We start from the raw sequence: 19,752 nt of genomic DNA on the forward strand, positions 1-19,752 counted from the left end.
ATTCTGGGAGTTGAAGTCCACAAGTCTTAAAGCTGCCAAGTTTGAAGACCTCTGCATTAGGGGGTAAGTGCCATCTTTCTACACATAAATATAACATGAGAGTCCCATAAGACTACTTCATAACAAAAACCACTCAAGAAAGATTGAATAAATCCCTCTAGTGATAATGAATGTTACATTGCAAATAATTACATTACAACAATACTCACGTTGATGATGAGTATTATTACATGAGTATTAAAATTAAATAGAATACTTGATATTGGCAAAAATGATCAATCAGGAATGAAAAAAATGTTCATATCCATTGAGTAAAGTGAGAACAATGCCCCAAGAACCAATTTAGGCTCTTGTTATATTTTATCTACTGTGTTTTTCCTTGGAGCAGACAGCTGCTATTGGGATTTTCTGCTTTAGATCCCAGTAAATTGGGCAGCATTGGGTACTATTAAGTTTCAAGTGTACGTGTTAAAATAATTCTGATCTGCCTCTGCAGCAGAATGCCTTTGACTGATGCCTCCATATCAGGGGTGGGTTCTAAATTTTTTTACTACCGGTTCTGTGGGCGTGGCTTATTTTGTGAGTGTGGCTTGATGGTCATGTGACAATTATTTAGGATTTAGCAGAGGTACTGGTCTACCAGGCTTTTAACTGCTTTCAGAGCTGTACCAATCTACCCATTTATTTTTGCAGGCACTGGACTACCCATTTATTTTTGCAGGCACTGGTCTACTCATGTATTTTTGCAGGCACTGGTCTAACCATTTATTTTTGCAGGGACTGGTCTACCCATTTATTTTTGCAGGCATCGGTCTACCCATTTATTTTTGCAGGCACCGGTCTACTCATTTGTTTTCTTTTAACACTGATCAGCTGTAGGGCGGCCCTTTGAAGCCCCGCGGCAAGAGTTTAAACAGTTTTTTCCCCTCTAGCTATCAGCTGGGACTCAGGAGGCAGCAATGGATTGGGGGTGGGGCCAAATAAAAGGGAAGAATAATGCGGGGGGTGGGTGAGGGGGCAGCGGGGCAGAATCGGATCAGTGATGTCATATCGTCACCGCTACTGGCTCAGTTGAACCGGGACGAACCTACCACTGTTCCATATGGTTCAAGTTTAATCATGTTCAGTCACTGTGGCAAAAGGCACATTAAAGTTTTTTTGAGATAAGAGTATAGCTACTGAAGTGCTGCCTCCTCCCATATAAGCTTAAGGTGTACTTTGGAATTTCTATAATTTGTGCCACCCAGAAAAGAGATCATCATGGAAGAGACATGTGACAGGGGCTTGTCTGTGACAGCACTTCATTTGTGCTATTTCCTTCTCAAAGGTTTATTTATTTATTTATTTGTTTGTTTGTTTGTTTGTTTATTTATTTATTTAATTTGTATACCGCCCTTCTCCAACAGGACTCAGGGCGGTGAACAGCCAGAATAAAACAGAACATACAAAATTTAAAAACAATTTAAAAATAATTAAATATTATTTTTTTTTGGCTGCAATTTAAAACAAACCCAATTAAAATCAATTTAAAATTAACCAAAAACTATGGGGTCAAGCCAGCCCGGCGAGGTGAAATAAATAAGTTTTTAGGGCCCGACGAAAAGTCCGGAGGTCTGGTATTGTACGTATCTCTGGGGGAAGGTTGTTCCAGAGGGCGGGCGCTGCCACAGAGAAGGCTCTCCTCCTGGGGGTCGCCAACCGACACTGTTTGGCGGACGGCACCCTGAGGAGGCCCTCTCTGTGTGAGCGTACTGGCCGGTGGGAGGCTATTGGTGACAGAAGGCGGTCTCGTAAGTACCCTGGCCCTAAGCCATGGAGCGCTTTAAAGGTGGTCGCCAACACCTTGAAGCACACCCGGAAGACCACCGGGAGCCAGTGCAGCTTGCGCAGGAGAGGTGTCACATGGGAGCGCCCTGTTGCTCCCATAATCCCCCACACGACCGCATTCTGGACCAGCTGGAGCCTCCGGGTGCACCCCAGGGGGAGCCCCATGTAGAGAGCATTGCAGTAGTCCAGGCGGGAAGTAACGAGTGCCTGAGTGACCGTCCGTAGGGAGTCCCGATCTAGAAAGGGACGCAACTGGCGTATCAGGCGAACTTAATAAAAAGCCCCCCTGGCCACGGCCGTCATATGCTCTTCTAAAGACAGCCGTGCATCCAGGAGGACGCCCAAGTTGTGAGCCCTCTCCATGGGGGCCAGTGATTCGCCCCCAATAGCCAGCGATGGCACCAGCTGGCTATATCGGGATGCCGGAAGCCACAGCCACTCGGTCTTGGAAGGGTTGAGTTGGAGCCTGTTTCTCCCCATCCAGGCCCCACACAGCCTCCAGGCACTGGGACATCACTTCAAGGGCATTGTTGGGGTGGCCTGGGGTGGAGATGTACAGCTGGGTGTCGTCAGCGTACTGATGGAACTCCACCCCGAAGCCACGGATGATCTCGCCCAGCGGCTTTACATAAATGCTGAACAGAAGGGGCGAGAGGACCGACCCTTGTGGCACCCCACAAGCAAGGCGCCTCGGGGTCGACCGCTGCCCCCCTGTCAACACAGATTGCGACCGGTCAGAGAGGTAGGAGGAGAACCACCGCAGAACGGTGCCCCCCAGCCCCAGTCCCTTCAACCGGTGCAACATGATACCATGGTTGATGGTATCAAAAGCCGCTGAGAGATCTAACAGGACCAGGATAGAGGAGCAACCCCTATCCCGAGCCCTCCAGAGATCATCCACCAATGCGACCAATGCCGTTTCTGTGCTGTACCCAGGCCAGAAGCCGGACTGGAGCGGGTCTAGATAGACAGCTTCATCCAGGTACTGGGGAAGCTGCCGCGCTACCACACTCTCAACAACCTTCGCAATGAAGCGAAAGTTGGAGACTGGACGATAGTTAGCCAAAACAGCCGGATCCAGAGAGGGCTTCTTGAGGAGGGGTCTCACAACCGCTTCTTTCAAAGCAGCCGGCAGGACCCCCTCACTCAGAGAAGCGTTAACAATCCTCTGGAGCCAGCCTCGTGTAACCTCCCGGGAAGCCAGTACCAACCAGGAGGAACACGGGTCCAATAAACATGTGGTCGCGTTCAGCCGTCCCAGGATCCTGTCCATATCCTTGGGAGCCACAGGACAGATTGTCTCTTTCCTTGTTTAAAATTAGACATGGCTTAACACATGAGTAATCTTAAATTATCTATGTACTTTTAAAAATCTCATGTCTTTTGTAACATTCAATTGAGCAAAACAGTACATCATTGGGCAACTATTTTTAAATAAAGGTACTTCAAATGTATTAACTCATAGAATGCATCCCAAATCCAGAACCCATTGCTCCTTTCTGATTGAAATTTGGAAAAGTTGCAACCACTTCACTGCTGTGCTGCTGTGCTGTAATTTCCAATGCAATTGGCAGCTTCCCACATGTTGATGAGAAAACCAGCAGGAAACTCTGTTCTCTGCTGGTTTGCCCAAGCAGTCAGTGGGGAAGCCACCATGAAATTGCAAGGCCAAGCCAGTGGGCAGGTAAACTGGTCCTAGGATGGGGAGGGAGCAAGGAGGTGTGCAAGAAGTTGACAGGGTGAGAAGCATGGTGGGGGTCAGGAAGGATGCAGAAGAGTGTGAAGGGGTGCTCAAGTGGTGTGGTGGTCATGGAAGGTGCTTGAAGATGCAGTGCAAATTAGGGAAGATGTGTGACAATGTTGCAGGGATCAGGGAGGGTTCACAGGGTGTATCAGTGGCTGGTGCAGTGCAAGCACGAAAGGATTTGAGGAAGACCTACCCAAGCAACTTGTGACCTTCCCTGCTGGCTTCCCCATCGACTTTCTCCATGCAAGCTTCCCACAAACAATCAGTAGGGAAGTCATCAGGAAGTTGGAAATCATTCCCACGCCGATTGCTTTTTGCTTGCCTATGATCATTCTGTTGATCTATTTAGGCAAGGAAATATCTATGAAATGATAGCACAATTGAAATGATCACACAATGGGTCACAGGTTGTCTAGTTCTTAAATCTCTTCTTTTCATTTACTATGCTAATTTGTTTATGATTTATGTATTTTAATTTTTAATATCAACTTTGGGACTATGTTTAGTCTGAGTAGAGATTTACAAATCATTTTATTATTAATAAAATAAACATTTTTTTCTGCATACACCAGAATAATTGAATTGTATGTCACAAAAAGAATAATTAATGAATCATCTATTTAGAGTTCAGGTTTTTTGGCATGACTGGGAACATAATTTTTTGCTTTGTTGTTCTTTAAGCAAACTGTTAGCCAGTCTGCTGCTTTTTTTGGAACAGGAACAATAATAGTGGCAATGGTTTTGGTGATGGTGCATGCAGCTGCTATTGATTAAAAAAAATAATCAGATGCCCTTTTAAGTTGAATAGTCCAAATATGCAAACGAGAAAATTTGAAGTTTCTTAACAATGCTTTGACTTTGGGGAACAGGCAGTTAACCTTGATTAGGAGCCAAGCCAACAGAAATCACATTGCTATGTATATTCCAAAGAGTATCTTGGTTTCCATGTCAGTGTTGTTATTGCAAGGCATAGGGAAAGCTAAACTGTCTTGCTCCTGGCTGTTGTTTGCCTTGAAAATTTTGCTGAGTTACTCTCAGCATGGATCCCAGCTATCAAAACATTGGAGAATCACTCTTAAGTCTCAAATCCCACTCCCTTCTTTCTATCTACTTTTCATTGCTCTAATGTTTGTGGCCGTGTCATTCATAAGTTTGCCAGATGGATTTTCTCTGTGTTTTCCTGGAACATGTGGGAAAAACACATCTAAGCTGTTTTGTTTGGGAAACTTTCCTTGGCTCTTGCAGATACATTATTCAGCATCTCCAATTCTACAAAGAGAACAAATCCCCACCTCATTATGGATTGCAGTACTTACAGATCTAAGCTGAAAGCTTATCCTCTGAATGTCTTGGTTGATTTTGATAACATTTGTTATAATTTGATGAATTCAATGGAATAGATGTAAAAGTTCCCAACTTTTCCAAATCAGGTTGTATTTGGAATTTTGAAGAGCCTGTTGTCACCATTCTTATTTCTGGAAATAGAAAGCTTGACAGTGATCATTTTGCTTTGTAGAATGCTAGCTTCACATTTAACATTTTTTTTTAAAAAAACCCCAAAGTACAACAAAGAGAGAACTAGTGGGTCATATTAGGTGCCCAGGAGAATCTTTATGAGCACAAAATACTCGACACTAAATATAGTGTTGAAGTTCATGGCATTTTTATTGTTTTATTGAAAGGTTCTGCTGTGGTTTAGTGATCTGCATAAATAGTATCCTGTTATCAGAGATGTTGAGTTTATACTCAGGTGTTCTGGGAGGAAAGCCAGCACTTCTGTCTTCACAGTACATAAACTCTGTTCTATGCAATGCCTTTTGAAAGCATTATATATCCCCAAATTCAGCCATTCTAACAAGAAGTAGATATCTCCAGTCATTTACTCATCTCCAATTATAGAAAAATATTCATCACGATGAATAGAGTTTTCAGAGGAAGAGACTCTAAATTGCAAGGACTCTGAGGAATATTGTGTTCCCTTGAAATGATGTCTTTAGGGAAGACTGAATACCTCAGTGTTGAGGATTGAGACTTATCTCACTGTGAATCTCAACTAGATTGTTTTATTTCCCCCCTGTAGCAGGAAATGATAGAAATTAGTTTATATGGAAGATATTATATGAGGGACCATTAAACATTAAATTTGCACACTCATCCCTAATAATCCTGAACTATTAGGAATTCTTCCTGTCCTTTAAATACAACAAGGGACATGATGACCATATTTATAGAGTTCCTTTGCTGATTTATGCTGTTGCCTGAATTAGAACATGGTTTGCAAAAGTGAAAGACTGCTAAACTAAGAAGCATACAGTATTTGAAGTTTGACCATAGGAAAGATGAATGAGTGATACTTATTGAGGTGCTGAATCAATGCCTGGAAACTACGAGGGTCTAGATAGAGACCCTCGTAGATAGAGTTGGTCCAGCTCCAACTCAATCCAAGCAAGACAGAGTGTCTTTAGATTTTTGTGACCCACCAAGGTCTCATAATATGTTATCTTTGATCCTCAATGTGTCCCATTTCCCAAGACAGAGACAGTGCATAATTTGGGAGTATTCCAGGACTGTCAATGCCTACTCAAGGAGCAGAGTGGCAGCCATGACCAGAGGGGGATTTCCCTAGATCCTTTGGGCCAATTGTGCTCTTTTATTCCATGGGACAGAGAAGTCTTGCTCATGGTTACTTATGCCTTGGTTATGTCTCGATTAGAGTATTATAATGTGCTCTTTTGGGGGCTGCTCTTGAACACTACCCAGAAGTTTCAATTCATTCAGAATGCAGCAATGTACACAGTGTTTATTCACATCACACTGCTCTTTGTGCAACCTGCACTGGTTTTCAATTCTTTCCAGATACATTTCAAGATGTTCGTTATCACTTTTATCCTACATGGCATGACTCAAGATGATTGCAGGAGTGAGGACATCTGCCCACCCTACCAGGTCACATAGAATGGCATGCTCCAGGTTCCTTCCCTTAAACTTTGACATCTAATGGGATCTAGTGTCAACCTCATCAACTAGACCAGACAGGAAACATGGCCAAATAAGCTATTTCTACTTTATGTGAAGCTACATCAGCAGAATTTTACGTATCTGAAAGTACAGTTTTCCCACCATCTCCTTTACAACCCAAAAACCCAGAGAAGGTCTCTTCTGACCTCTTGCTCTGCCCAGTATTCAGTTACAATCTATACTGTCTTATATCTGACCAATCTCTGGACAGCATCTTTTCGCTTCATATCCCAACATCTTTTATATATGATTACATCTAAGAATCTAAATTCCTGTGGAGGACCCTTGCCCTTGGAATCTGGCAGGCTCTCATTCTTTCAGCCTTCAGCTTCAGCTTCAGTTTTCCTCCCAGGGGCTGGGTTAGAGTGAGGGGGAAACCACATCCTGGGATAAGGGGGGATGGTTTGCTGGAGGCATCCAAAGAGGATCCCTAAGTCTCTTAGATTTTTTTTTGTGTTTTATGGCATTTATTATTTCTTGGTTTTATTTTTGTTGTGAGCTGCCCAGAATTGTGCAAGATGAGCAACCATACAGACATTTTTATAAATAAATAGTAAAGGAATGAAGTGGTTTTCAGGGAGAAGGATCAATTAAAAATTTCTTAGGAAAGTGCTCATATTTATTTCTACAGTCACTGGACTCAGTGATCTAAATGGGCCCGTTCCAAATCTAGATTTGTCTATTGGTGCCATTTCAACAAGAATTGTTATATACAGAAGCAAATCAGAAGCTCATTCTAATACTGCATTTGTTCCTTCAAACTCGATTTCTGTTTATATACCACTATGCCACATTTTGTTCAAGGTAAATTTCATCAAAACCAACAAATCAGAGCAGTAGTAGAAAAATAGCTTCATTTTATTATAGCAATAATGTTAAAAATAAGTTTCCCATTTAAATCATTTGTGGACTGCATTCCTCTTTGAAAAGCGTAATCTGTTTTTATTTTTATAGGTGATGTCTTTCATGTAACTTCTCCCAACAAGGTTACCTTTGAAGAAGCCCAAACTTTGTGTGAGGAACAAGGGGCAGTTCTTGCTTCAGTTGGTGATCTGCATGCTGCCTGGAGAAATGGTTTTGACCAATGTGATTACGGTTGGCTGGCAGATGGCAGTGTGCGCTATCCTGCTTCTGTGGCAAGAATCCAGTGCGGCGGAGGTTTACTTGGCGTGCGAACGCTTTATCGCTTTGAGAATCAAACTGGCTTTCCTTACCCAGATAGCAAATTTGATGCATATTGTTTTAAACGTAAGCATATTTGATATTTATTTTAAGAATGCATTTCTACAACGCATTTTAATTGTCCTATTTATTCTAATTTACTGAGTTTTCTGTCTTGTAATAAAAGCAGCTCGTGAATTGTTGCATGCAAAGGAAAAGAACTGTTGTACTTTTTGTCTATCTTTGGGGAAGCTCATTTCCCTGATTTCTAGGAAAAACTTTTAACATCATTTCCCCACAAATTATGTACAATTTCTATGATTAGACTACAGAATAGTAGCTTAGCTGAACCTTGTGTCTTTGCATATCCAAAAAAATCTTAACTGTTTCCAATGACTGTATAGCCTTGTCCAATCTAATATGCTCCAAATGTGTTGGATTTCAACCACACAATTTTCACTGAAGTGTAGCAGAACTTGGCCATGGATAAGGGAGAGCTCATTTAGAAGGATACAAATTGTTCCTGTTTTTTCAATAATTTTATTAGAGCTTACAAATACAAAGATTAAAAAAAAAAACTAATACAAGCAAAGATACAAAAAGCCAATAAAAAAAGAAGTGAAAAGAAATGGAAAAAAGAAAAGAAATCAGAAATGAAAAAGAAGGTAAATAAAATATGATTCCCTCTCTCTCCAGACAAGTGGGGGGAAAAAAGGGTTAATTTAGCACCTTCCCTAGTACTTCTTCCCATACCTCTTCCCTTATCAATAGTCACATTACAAAAACACATCATTTCATCCCAATCAGCAAGATTCTATTAAGAGCTACCTGAAATATTAAGGTATGCATTTTAATCTTAAATCAAAAAATTCAATTTTATCGTCCAAACTTAATTACTTTCTCTTGTCAACACAGAAATAGACCTAGTTATACTGATGGTGATTTTGAATTTAAATCCACTTTTTGCTATCTTGTTTTCCTATTCTGTTGCTTCTTTTCTTATCTGCCATATGGCGAATAGCCAAAACCATCAGGACTGGCACTGCCATCAATGTCTCATCTATTTAAAATATGGATAGTATAATTGTGTTCTTGATTCAACTTCAACCCTTCTATCTTTTGACTTTTTGAGGTGTGGAGTCATAATTTTGAGTGCATGAACCTGAATAAAACATTGTTAGGAAGCAGCTTGATCAAAGGTCTAATATCCAAAGACAGCATGGTATTTGACATCTGAAGTGGGGCTTTGAAAATGGGTTAAGAGAACTTTTCTTGTTGCTGCTGTTACCTTTGTTCCCATCAAGTATTTTTTTTAAAAGAAACTCCTTATTATAAAGAATAAATTTGGATTCTTCTGTTGTAAAGAATATATTTAGGGTACAAAACAAAGTACAGTTTATAATTATAGTAATTTAGAAATGGTTAATTGTGGGATGAGGGTGGGATCAGAGATGTACTTCCAGTGGCAGGAAAAGGAAAATCTAGCTAAGAAAACTTGCTAGAAGCAATGCCTGGAGTATGAGGGGTGCATGTTTGTACAGTAAAAATCAACCTTTTACTGGGCCCCCCTTAACAGTTATCTTGAAGTAGAAATTTTTATTTACTCAACCCTTGAGCTACTTGTGTTACATAAGTAGCATGATGTGAAAAGCTCAAGTTTTAACTCAGTACACCAGGAATCAACTCACTCATAGAATGTGTGTCACTATCAGCAGAGTTAGGAAATGATGAAGAGTGATGATGCAGCAGTAATGAATTAGACCTCCAAGAAATTATCTAGATCAGGAATGTCAAACTCAAGGCTGGGAGGGAGGGGCTGGATCTGGCCCACAGGGTACTTAGATCAGGGTACTTCCCGGTGGGGCCACCCTGGAAACAGTGAAGGTCTGGCTGTGGTGCTTCTGCCAGCGAAAATGGGCTCCTGAGCTCTGTTTTGACTGCCATGGCCTCCTACAACCCTCTGCCAGTGAAAACGGAGCTTGGGAGGGTGTGTGGCCCTCCTGAGCTCCATTATCGCTGGCAGAGGTTGCAGGAGGCTGTGGCAGCCAAAAACAGAGCTCAGGAGCCCATTTTCACTGGCAAAGCATTTGGGCCACCACAGGCACCGCCCCACGAGTGACGTCGAGCTGACTACGCCCCCTGGCCACCCACCCCATCCCCAAGGTCAACCCTGATGCGGCCCTCAATGAAATTGAGTTTGACACCCCTGATCTAGATTATAGTGATATCTCTCTGAGACACGCAACAAATCTTTAGCAGAAAGGTATCTTTTTAAAATAAAGATACACATACAATGTCAGCAAAGAAGACCACCTTTCTGTTAAGTCAGGAAACTTTTTAGGAAGTCTATAGATTCTATTTATAGAAAAAGAAAGCTTTGGACAATAAAAATAATTGTCATGTAAAAGATCCTAAAATTTCGATGTTCCCCCTAATTGATGGCTGGAGTTAGTTAATGATCCCAATGATTTTTTTTAATAAACAGATAGCTTTTCCCCCTAGATTATGCTTTTATTTATTGCCTGATAGCAACAATGATGTTGCCAGTGTTGGCACATAATTGTGCAAATGATGCAATTTCTTAAAATCAAAATTTGCATAATGACATCATTTACATAATCATGTCATATGTGATATTATTTCTCTCATTTGTTTTCCTTGCAGACCTTCACCAGTAAAGGTTCTCGATTAATTTTTTAGGGCTCTAAATCTGCTTTAGTATTTTTGATAGAAAGCAGTTTATTTTATAATGTTTGCATACTGTTCTAATTGTACAAGACTAGATGGTACAGAGCATACAGACAAAAATAATATCCCAATTCATGGACAGGCCAAATTACTCAACTAATATTTAGTATCCAACCAAACTAATCAACAAATAAACAAATGTATTTTACATAGTGAGTTGAGACCTGCTGTGCCAAGTTAAGTCCAAGTACATGTGTTGATATTACTTGGTTTTCTGGCTATTTAATACCCCACGTCTTTAAAACAGAAGCCCACAACACTGACCATAATCATTTTGATAATGAATTTATTCCTACTGAAATAACATAGTTCAACAGTTCTCAAACTGTGGTCCGCAGACCCCTGGGGAACTGTGATGTCACAGATAACCACAAAGTCTTGAAGAAATGTTACGATTTAAATCTTGAATTAAGTCTTGGGGCCATTGTCTGTGGCCACAAAAGGTATTTAAGGGGGGGGGGAAGAGATTGAGAACCACTGACATCGTTTCTAAATAATGTATTTATTTCATGTTCATTGTTGGTTATTGACTCACTTCATAAATCCCACTCACTGGATTATTAAAGTTTAGAGGAAATTTTTGTTTTTGATGGCCAGCCAACAGCATGGTTCCAGAAGAAGGATTTCTGAATACTATATGGTACAATGAAATATATAAGTACTAGTCATTTTCAGAGCTGTCATCAGTGATCCCCATTAATTTTTTGGCAAGATATTATTTAGCTGCCAGACATCAGTGTTGCCATCACCATCTTCCCACTGTCTCTATCCTTTCCCATTTGCTTGTTCATGTCTCTTCTCTTTTCTGCTGTCTATGTTTTCCTTTACACATGTCTATCCCAATCCAACCAATTAAATGTTTCATAATCACTACAGTCTCACAAATGCCCATACATGCCATATTCAGTAGTTGTGGCTATTAGTTTTTGTCTGAGAGAGTTTATGATCAGAGTAACAAGAAGATCAGAGTTGGAAAGGACCTTGAAAGTCTTTTAGTCCAACCCCCTGCTCAGGCAAGAAACCCTATACCAGGGGTCCCCAAACCCCCGTCTGTGGACCAGCACCAGTCCGTGGCATGCCAGCAACCGGGCCACCCAAACAAGCAAAGCCCCATCCAAGGAATGCAAGCAGCATATGAAACCATGCCTCCTCCGGTTTGCAGAAAAACCTCTCCATGGAACCGGTCCCTGGTGCCCAAAAGGTTGGGGGCCACTGCCCTATTCCATTTCAGACAAATGGTTGTTCAATTTCTTCTTTAAAATTTCCAGTGTTGGAGCATCTACAATTTCTGGGGACAAGTTGTTGCACTAATTGATTGTTCTAACTGTCAGGAAATTTCTCCTTAGTTCTAGGTTCTGCTTCTCTCCTTGATTAGTTTCCATCCATTGCTTCTTGTCCTACCTTCAAGTGCTTTGGAGAATAGCTTGACTCCCTATCAGCTATAGAGTACATTAGAATGGCTGTTAACAATAGCCCTACTTTCCTCTTGAAAGGTATGAGTTTAGCTGGAGTTATAGGAATAAGGAGTAAGAGTACACATATGTACAAATACACAAACTGACAAATATATTATAAAATATTATAATATATAAAAATATTATAATGAGAATATCTTGAAACGTGCATTGGTAACTATGAACTTGTGTTCATCTCTTGACCCATTTATGGCTTGCAATAAAAACTATATTCATTTTCAGAAAAAAAGTTATATATGAGGCTAAGCTCATCCTAACTGAAAACAAACTGCTCTGAAGCTGTGCTGAACCTATGCAGTTTAAAATATCTCACATGTATATGCATCCCTCAAAGTTTTTGTGTGTATGTGTGAATATGAAGCATTAATGAAATAATTGTATAAGAACTTATCAGAGCTACTCATTAATTTGTAATACTGTAAAACAAGATACTACTTTAGAACAAAATACATTCTTAAGGGGCCCTGCTTTAAACATTTCCCTTTTTCTTTCTTAAGAGTAATTCAGTGAAATTAACCAGTCTCTTCATTGAGTTTGCAAAATTTCCCTGAACTTTACTAAAACAAAGTTTTAAAATGTGGATTATTTAGTGTGTGTGTGTTTTAAATCTTAATCATCCAGCTATGAGATTTACTGTCTGCGTTGAGGAAACATAATAAAACATCATAAAAACTTTTAAAAACAGACTACAATAGGCATACCTTAGATGAATCTTTTTCATATTATAACAAACAGTTCTAGCTTCTCACTCAGAATATTCAAGGAAAAAGCCATGATCTAATGGCAAAATACGTGTTTGACATGTGAAAGGTCTTAGGTTGACTTCACAATGATTTATAGGACAGTTGGAAAAGAATCATGAAATCTGGAAGCTGCTGCATAGGATATGTGCCAGAATAGATTAGTTGGTATTAGAATAGGCAATCATTTGGGACTGGAGCACATTTAGAATTTAAGAATATGTTGTAGATGTTCCCACAAAATAATTATCTTGGTGTAGAACTGGCTGGTATAGAAAATGGTTGCCATTGTGGGCTTGTCTAGTCCCAAAATATATATTTACAAAAGGACAAACTGATAAGATTACTACATGACTGTTCTCTTTATATCACATGGAATCTTCCTACCCATCCCAGTTTAGTTTTGTGTTTTTGGTGGAGAAAGGAACACTTTTTCAGACACTGATTGTAGCAATCCATTATTTTTGTTTTGTAAGGATGCTCATAAAGTTAAATTTAGGAACGAGCCAATGTTTTATTTTACTACAAGAGGTCTTGCTTTCTTTTGATTAAAGTTTTTACAATGTCAATTTAGGAAATATTCAAGAGTTCTGGTCTACAGTTCCATAAAACATATAATGTAAAAGAGAGCATGTATGACAGAATGTTTAGGATATCGGATTATATCAGCAGGACTCAAATTCAGGGCCAACTTTAGCCATAGAAGCTTACTAGGTGGCTTTCGGTCAATTATCCTCTTTCCACATCATCAAGTTTCTGTTGTGGGACAAATGAGAAGATATCACATTTTGTGTACTACATTAAGTTCCTAAAGGAAATGCAGAACCACTTTTTCCAGTTCTACAGAATCTCAAAGCAGCTTTTTTTCAGGTTGTTAAAAAAAGTACATAAATTAGGACAGTCTTTGATGTAACAAATGGTTAGTAAGATAATCTGATTTCTTGCTCTAAACAATCTGGATTTTTTTTATTAGGAACAAGTGTCTCATGTATTGCATCAGAAGAAGCACAAAAAGATATCCCCCAGAACACTTGAATTAAGGAATTCAGTAATGCAAAACATCTGCACAACAGCAAGTTAGTTAAAGCCGGTGTAAAGCCTTAAAAAAGAAAAGCCTCTGTCTAAATCATTTTTTTAGACAAAAGGCAGATTAATTGTAGTGAATGTCTACTTTGAGAAGAAACAGCTTCAACCTAAATCCCTTTTTTTTAAAGCTTACAAATAAAATTCGGCTTCCTGAATGATGCTGGTAATGATCATTTGGTACTCAGTAATGATAGTCAAATAAACCTGATTTTTGCAAATTGGCAAAAATCAGCTGAAATCTACCAAAGCATCTGGCTAAACTGGAATAACTTTTTTTCTTAATGGACATGTAATGTGAAATTTTGAATTTTGTTAAACCTTTTCATGAATATTAAGTATAAACAAGGATAATGAGACAAATTCTAAATATGAAATCCCTGTGGGGTGTGTACACAAGTGTACTGTAGTGAGAAATTTAGCAGAAAAAAATAAAGAAAAAAGTACAAGCTATTGACAGAATAGGACAGTATTTCCCAACCTTATCAACTTTAAGATATATGTGGATTTTAAATTCCACAATTCTGTAGCCACCAAGATTGAAAAAAATATTGGAATAGGGCATTATCCATTTTATATATTCTTATTGCCTATAGCATCCATGTGGAGAGTGTTCAAAATAGACAAGATAGTGGATTCAGTATTGCAATCCAAGCTCCATTAATATGGTATGCATGTGCAAAGTGGGACTTGGATTATAACACTGTATCTGTTACCTTTTCACAGAGAAATTGTGTAAAGATCCTTCTTTAGACAATTGCAAAGTAGTCAGGGAAGAAAATTATTTGGCCCTATTTCTTTATAACCTTTGCTCCTTTCTTTGGTTTGAGAGCACTGCGTATATACAACATGCTATAGTTTATATGGTTTTTATATAGCTGTTGCATGAAATTATTCTGTAAATCATGATTAAGACAGCGCAAGGTACACTGTCCATTAGAATTACTGCTGGTTACAAGATCCTATTGTTGCATTGAAACTGAACATTCTCCAAAGTCAATCAAGTCCTTGCTTATGAGGATCCTTATAACGGAAGATATTGTTAAGAGAGCAATTCCTTTGAAATAAAGTGAACTGCTAGTATAATAAACTTGCATAGACTGCTTCTACCAATTGCAGAATGGTTTATTACATTAATTTCCAAAGCCTTGAAGCAAAACTGTTTATTCAGCAAAGCATGAAACTTTCAAACCTTCCTTCAAGTTCTTAATGTGGTAGATATAAATAACAGTGTTACTGTTCTGTGTATAAAACACAAATTATTCATTAATGCAGAATTCATGACTTCAGATGACTAAAGTAATCACCAGTTCAGAGAACTTAAGGGCAGCCATTTTATCAGTTTTGTATAAGATTTGCATCCAAAGAATAAAGGACAATGATTATGAATTTAATTTTGTTCTCAGAACAGTTGTGTAGATGAAATCAACATCTCAAAGAGTTTCATGGCTGAAATGACTGAATTTAAGTTTCATAAATTCTGCTGAAACCTGTGACCCATTTTTACCCATTTTAAAAAAAACTTATATCAATTAAATACTATTTAAGGCAATATAAAAAAAAGCTTCATTGAATTTCCACAAGAAGGGATGATTGATGATGATGATGATACAAAGTATTACTAATACAAGTTGATTTTGTGATCCTAAGAGGGTTCCATAACTTTTAACTAAATAGGATACAGATCACTTTATTGATTTATATCTGGGGTAAATTGATTCATTTAATTATAATTACCCTTTTCAAAGCATGCTCAACAAATAATGTTTTATGGTCATGGGCTGAGATAAAGAATGTGTATTCAGTATATCTAAAATTCATTTTGGATTCAAGCTATTGTAATGATAAAATACAAAACTGTAGTGTAAATATTTCTAATTAGTTTATCATTATGTTTTGCTAGATAAAGAGAATGTAACAGATTCTTCAATGGTTGAACTGAATATTCCTTTGGAAAGTGGATCTGCCAAATCGTTAAATGAACTAAATGTAATTCCTCCAAAAACTACACTTCATCCTTATGTATCATCACTCACTTCAGAAATGGTTATGGTAAAACAAGAAAAGAAGGCACCTCGGACCATTAATTTATCTACCCTTCTACCTCAAACTGTTACAGACATTTCTGATTTGTCAAAAATGACCCAAACAGAAACTGTATTAAGTGACTTAGCGGAGATTACACCTACCCAAGATATTTCTGATCTCCATGAGGCAAGTTCTGAAAGTCCAATTGAACAAATAGAAGTAAGTCCAATAAGAACTTCTGTGGATGTTGTAGCAAGGAGTAACCTGAGTGTACCTTTAGAAACAAAGGAAGAAACACATATTGGCACTCAACCCACCAAAATACCAGTAGAAGCAAAAAGTGATAATAAATTCACTACTGTTGTCATTCCAAAAGAATTGCTCACTAGTATTTATGAATCTGTAAAAAAAGAAGATAAAGAGGTTCTTTTGCCAGATCAGAAGCTAATAACATCTAGTACCATTTCTAAGATAGATAAAATTGCATCTTCTACGGCGATCTTAGATGAAAATGCCACAGATACACCAGATTCAGTAGCAACTTCATTTGAAAGCAAAATAGTATCTACCCCGGCTTATTCAACGAGCTTTGAAATACCAGTGCTTACAACAACTGACAAAATTAGAATGGTATACTCAACAGATTCAGTAGAGAAGGAAGAGCACACAGCAGCACCTGTGGTTTCAGAGAAGATGAAAGATACTGTGACTTTTATTCCAATACCCACAACTTCAGATGTATTTTCAGGATCAGAAGTATCAACAGGTAAAGGAAACCTGTTTGGGTCCGAGTCTGCCACAAGACACATGCCTGTTGCCACAAATGTAAATGAAATAGAAGGGTTCTTTACCAGCTATGGACCTGAAGTGTCAAGTTATCACCTAATAACACCAACACCAGATTTGCAACAAGAAACAATTGAAACAGATGCAAAATATGATTGGACTAATGAGAATACAACTGAACAGCAACCAATCTTCGATATTTCAAGAGAAGATGACCCAGCAATGGTTACTGAAGGTATTGAAATAAAACAACCTTTTATTTTTACAGATACCACAAAGACTGCAACTCCTGTTGCAATTTCAGAGAAAGACTATAGCAGTTCTTTGATTTCAGACACCGTAGAAAATGAGATTTCTAAAGGTTCGGGTATAGTTACTACTCGTTCAGCACTCACAAAAACCGTAACAGAAGTCATTCCAGTGATTCAACAGGAATCTGTTACCAGAGATCTAATTATGCAAACATTGGTCACTGACCCAGCTTCCCCCACTGTTCCAGTATTATATTCATTACCTGAACATGATGTAGCTGCTGAAGGATCTGCATATGAAATAAATTATACTATTACAGATACAAGTCCTGGTATAAAAATAAGAGATTACGACACAGTCACACAGTCTGAATTGTCTCCTGGAATCATTGATCCCAACCTGATAGCAACAGGTGTTCCTCCCATAGAATCCACTACCAAAAGTGAACATAGGTCTTCCTTGGACAAATTGGTAGTTCCCCTCTCTAGAGAAGAAGCTGCTCCTGTCACTAAAAAGTTTGATATGGAGGAAGTAGATACTTCAACTCATAGCCCAGAAGGATCAGGAATAAAAGAAGAGGACGTAGGAATGGAACCCATTTCATTTTCAGTTAGTGCAACAAGTAAACCAATGGTGGTAACTGGCATTGCCACCACTGTCGGTACTGCGATAGATAAAATCCCAACAACTTCAGCATCCAAACCTTTAATTATCAAAACACAGCCACCTCTGATTGATAGGGAGCCTGATGAGGATACAAGTAAAGATGTGCTGATAATTGATGAATCTGTTTCTCCCATTAAAACTACTACTGATGATGATTTTACAGGCAAAACGGTAGAGCCAGAAATTGATACTGAATATTTTACCTCATCAACTATCACTGCAGTTTCCCAGCCCACAGGACCACCCACCGAGGTTTTAGAATCTCAAGAAGAGCCCCCAGCTACTTCAGAGGTTGCTACAGAAAACCAATCTAACATACATGTATATGTTGTTGCTATTCCAGAAAATGATACAGGTAAGATTTTAATACTGAGACTGGATGTTCAAACTAATGTGGATATTTGGCTCAGAGATATATGACAAATTTTATATATATATAAAGTAGTCCTCAATTATTGTATGCATCTTTTATATCTGGATATTGAAAATGCTTCGTAATAGGATATTACTAATAGTTGCTGGTTATGTGGATATAGAAATTATTATCATTTAGACGTTGATACAATATTAATTGAGCTTACTGCTTAATATTACCATATCATTTGATTGACATTCATTACCTACGGAACAAGACATTATACTTTTCATGGCTTCCACACCATGCATTATTACTTGAGTGTAGCATTGCATTAACATTCCATAGTATGTAGCTATTAACAATGGCATTTGCAGTGCTATCAGCTAAACAAAATACGCTCATTTTGTTTGTTTACATCCAAATCATTATGAAATTTTGGGAAAGAAAATAATATGTAAATTGGAAGGTTATAATCAAGCCTTTTATTTATTCAGTTTTAGCTGAAGGCACTGTTTGTGCAGCTTTAATCTGGGTATTCAGAACAGAGATGTCATCAGATTCTGAATTATTATGATGATTTCTTCTGAAAGGTGAATATATCATACTAGAAAAAAAATCTTAATAGTGTTGTTTGTAGAATTATAATATATTATCCCTTTTTCAGTTTCCTCCCCCAAGCAGCCCATTACCTTTGTAAACTTCACTGAATATTCATTTTTGATTACTCCATAAATAGAATATATGTTGTTGCCTGTATCTGTTGATCTTCATAGTGAACATGAATAGATTGGCTTAACCAAGAATTACTTTAAGTGCTATTTATTTATATACTACATTTGCATATCTGCCTTACTCACAAGAATGTGACTCTGGATGATGTATAACATGAAAGTTTGTATATGAAAGTCTCAGCTGATTGGATTAGTTTCTTGTCCCTGGAATCCTTAAGTGTCTTTCCATTGTTAAATGAATCTTTTCTTATCTCTTCCCAATGATATAAAATGTATCCAGTTTGCAGATGATATAATTATAGTGGTTTGTACACTAGTTAGCATTGTACTAATTTTATCAGTAGTTGTAAACTATACTAGGAATTTAAAATACCCTGGAAGATGGTAAATGACATGGCACCTCTACAACATTAGATTTAAAAGAATTAGTAATTCAAGTTAAGGATTGGAGATCTGGGTAGAACACAAGGAAACAACCCCCCCTTCCTAGCAAATTTTCTATTTAAGAATTATTAAATGACAGGTTCACGGATTAGAAGAGCCGAGGTGGTACAGTGGTTAGAGTGCATCACTGCAGGCTACTTTAGCTGAATGCTAGCTGCAGTTCGGTAGTTCAGATCTCAGCGGCTCAAGGTTGACTCAGCCTTCCATCCTTCCGAGGTGGGTAAAATGAGGACCCAGATTGTTGGGGGCCATAGGCTGACTCTGTAAACCACTTAGAGAGGGCTGTAAAAGCACTATGAATCGGTATATGAGTCTAAGTGCTATTGCTTTTAAAGTGAGGCTGTCGTTTAACAGCAGTTTAGAAGGTACTGAGACTATGACTTTTGTTGTATTACAAATAATTTATAAGTCAGCATCTTTACATAAATGATTGATTTCACACCAGCTGTGTCTTAATTTTGTTTTAAAATATATGCTTTCAAACAATCTTAAACTAACAAACTACTTTATGAAAAGAGTTTCCTATTTTTTGGAGTGTTATTGTACTTTGGATATTACCTGCATGTGTGGGTTAAAAGTGGGCATTTTGTTGATTTGAATAAATTAAGCCCTTTGATTCAAGGACTAGGTGGTGAACAACTTACAGTTGTATGTCACAGATTTTCACAGTATTGTGTTTTTGAAAATC

At 38.3% G+C, this 19,752-nt stretch overlaps 1 protein-coding gene across 6 annotated transcripts in view; it reads left to right on the forward strand.

Moving 5' to 3' along the window:
- Window positions 1–19,752, forward strand: part of VCAN (versican) — a 101,582-nt gene that overhangs the window by 35,599 nt on the left and 46,231 nt on the right. For 4 of the 6 annotated variants that reach the window (XM_034441231.3, XM_034441230.2, XM_060690629.2 and 1 more), the window contains exons 6-7: window positions 7,547–7,840; window positions 15,703–17,886. In XM_034441231.3, coding sequence (XP_034297122.2) covers window positions 7,547–7,840; window positions 15,703–17,886 — 2,478 coding nt within the window. The remainder of the gene's footprint in view (window positions 1–7,546; window positions 7,841–15,702; window positions 17,887–19,752) is intronic. The other 2 variants (XM_087885860.1, XM_034441233.2) reach the window with 1 other exon arrangement.

The sequence above is a fragment of the Pantherophis guttatus genome, chromosome 2, assembly GCF_059756535.1.
Source record: "Pantherophis guttatus breed Tessera chromosome 2, ASM5975653v1, whole genome shotgun sequence".
Classification (NCBI taxonomy): Eukaryota; Metazoa; Chordata; class Lepidosauria; order Squamata; family Colubridae; genus Pantherophis; species Pantherophis guttatus.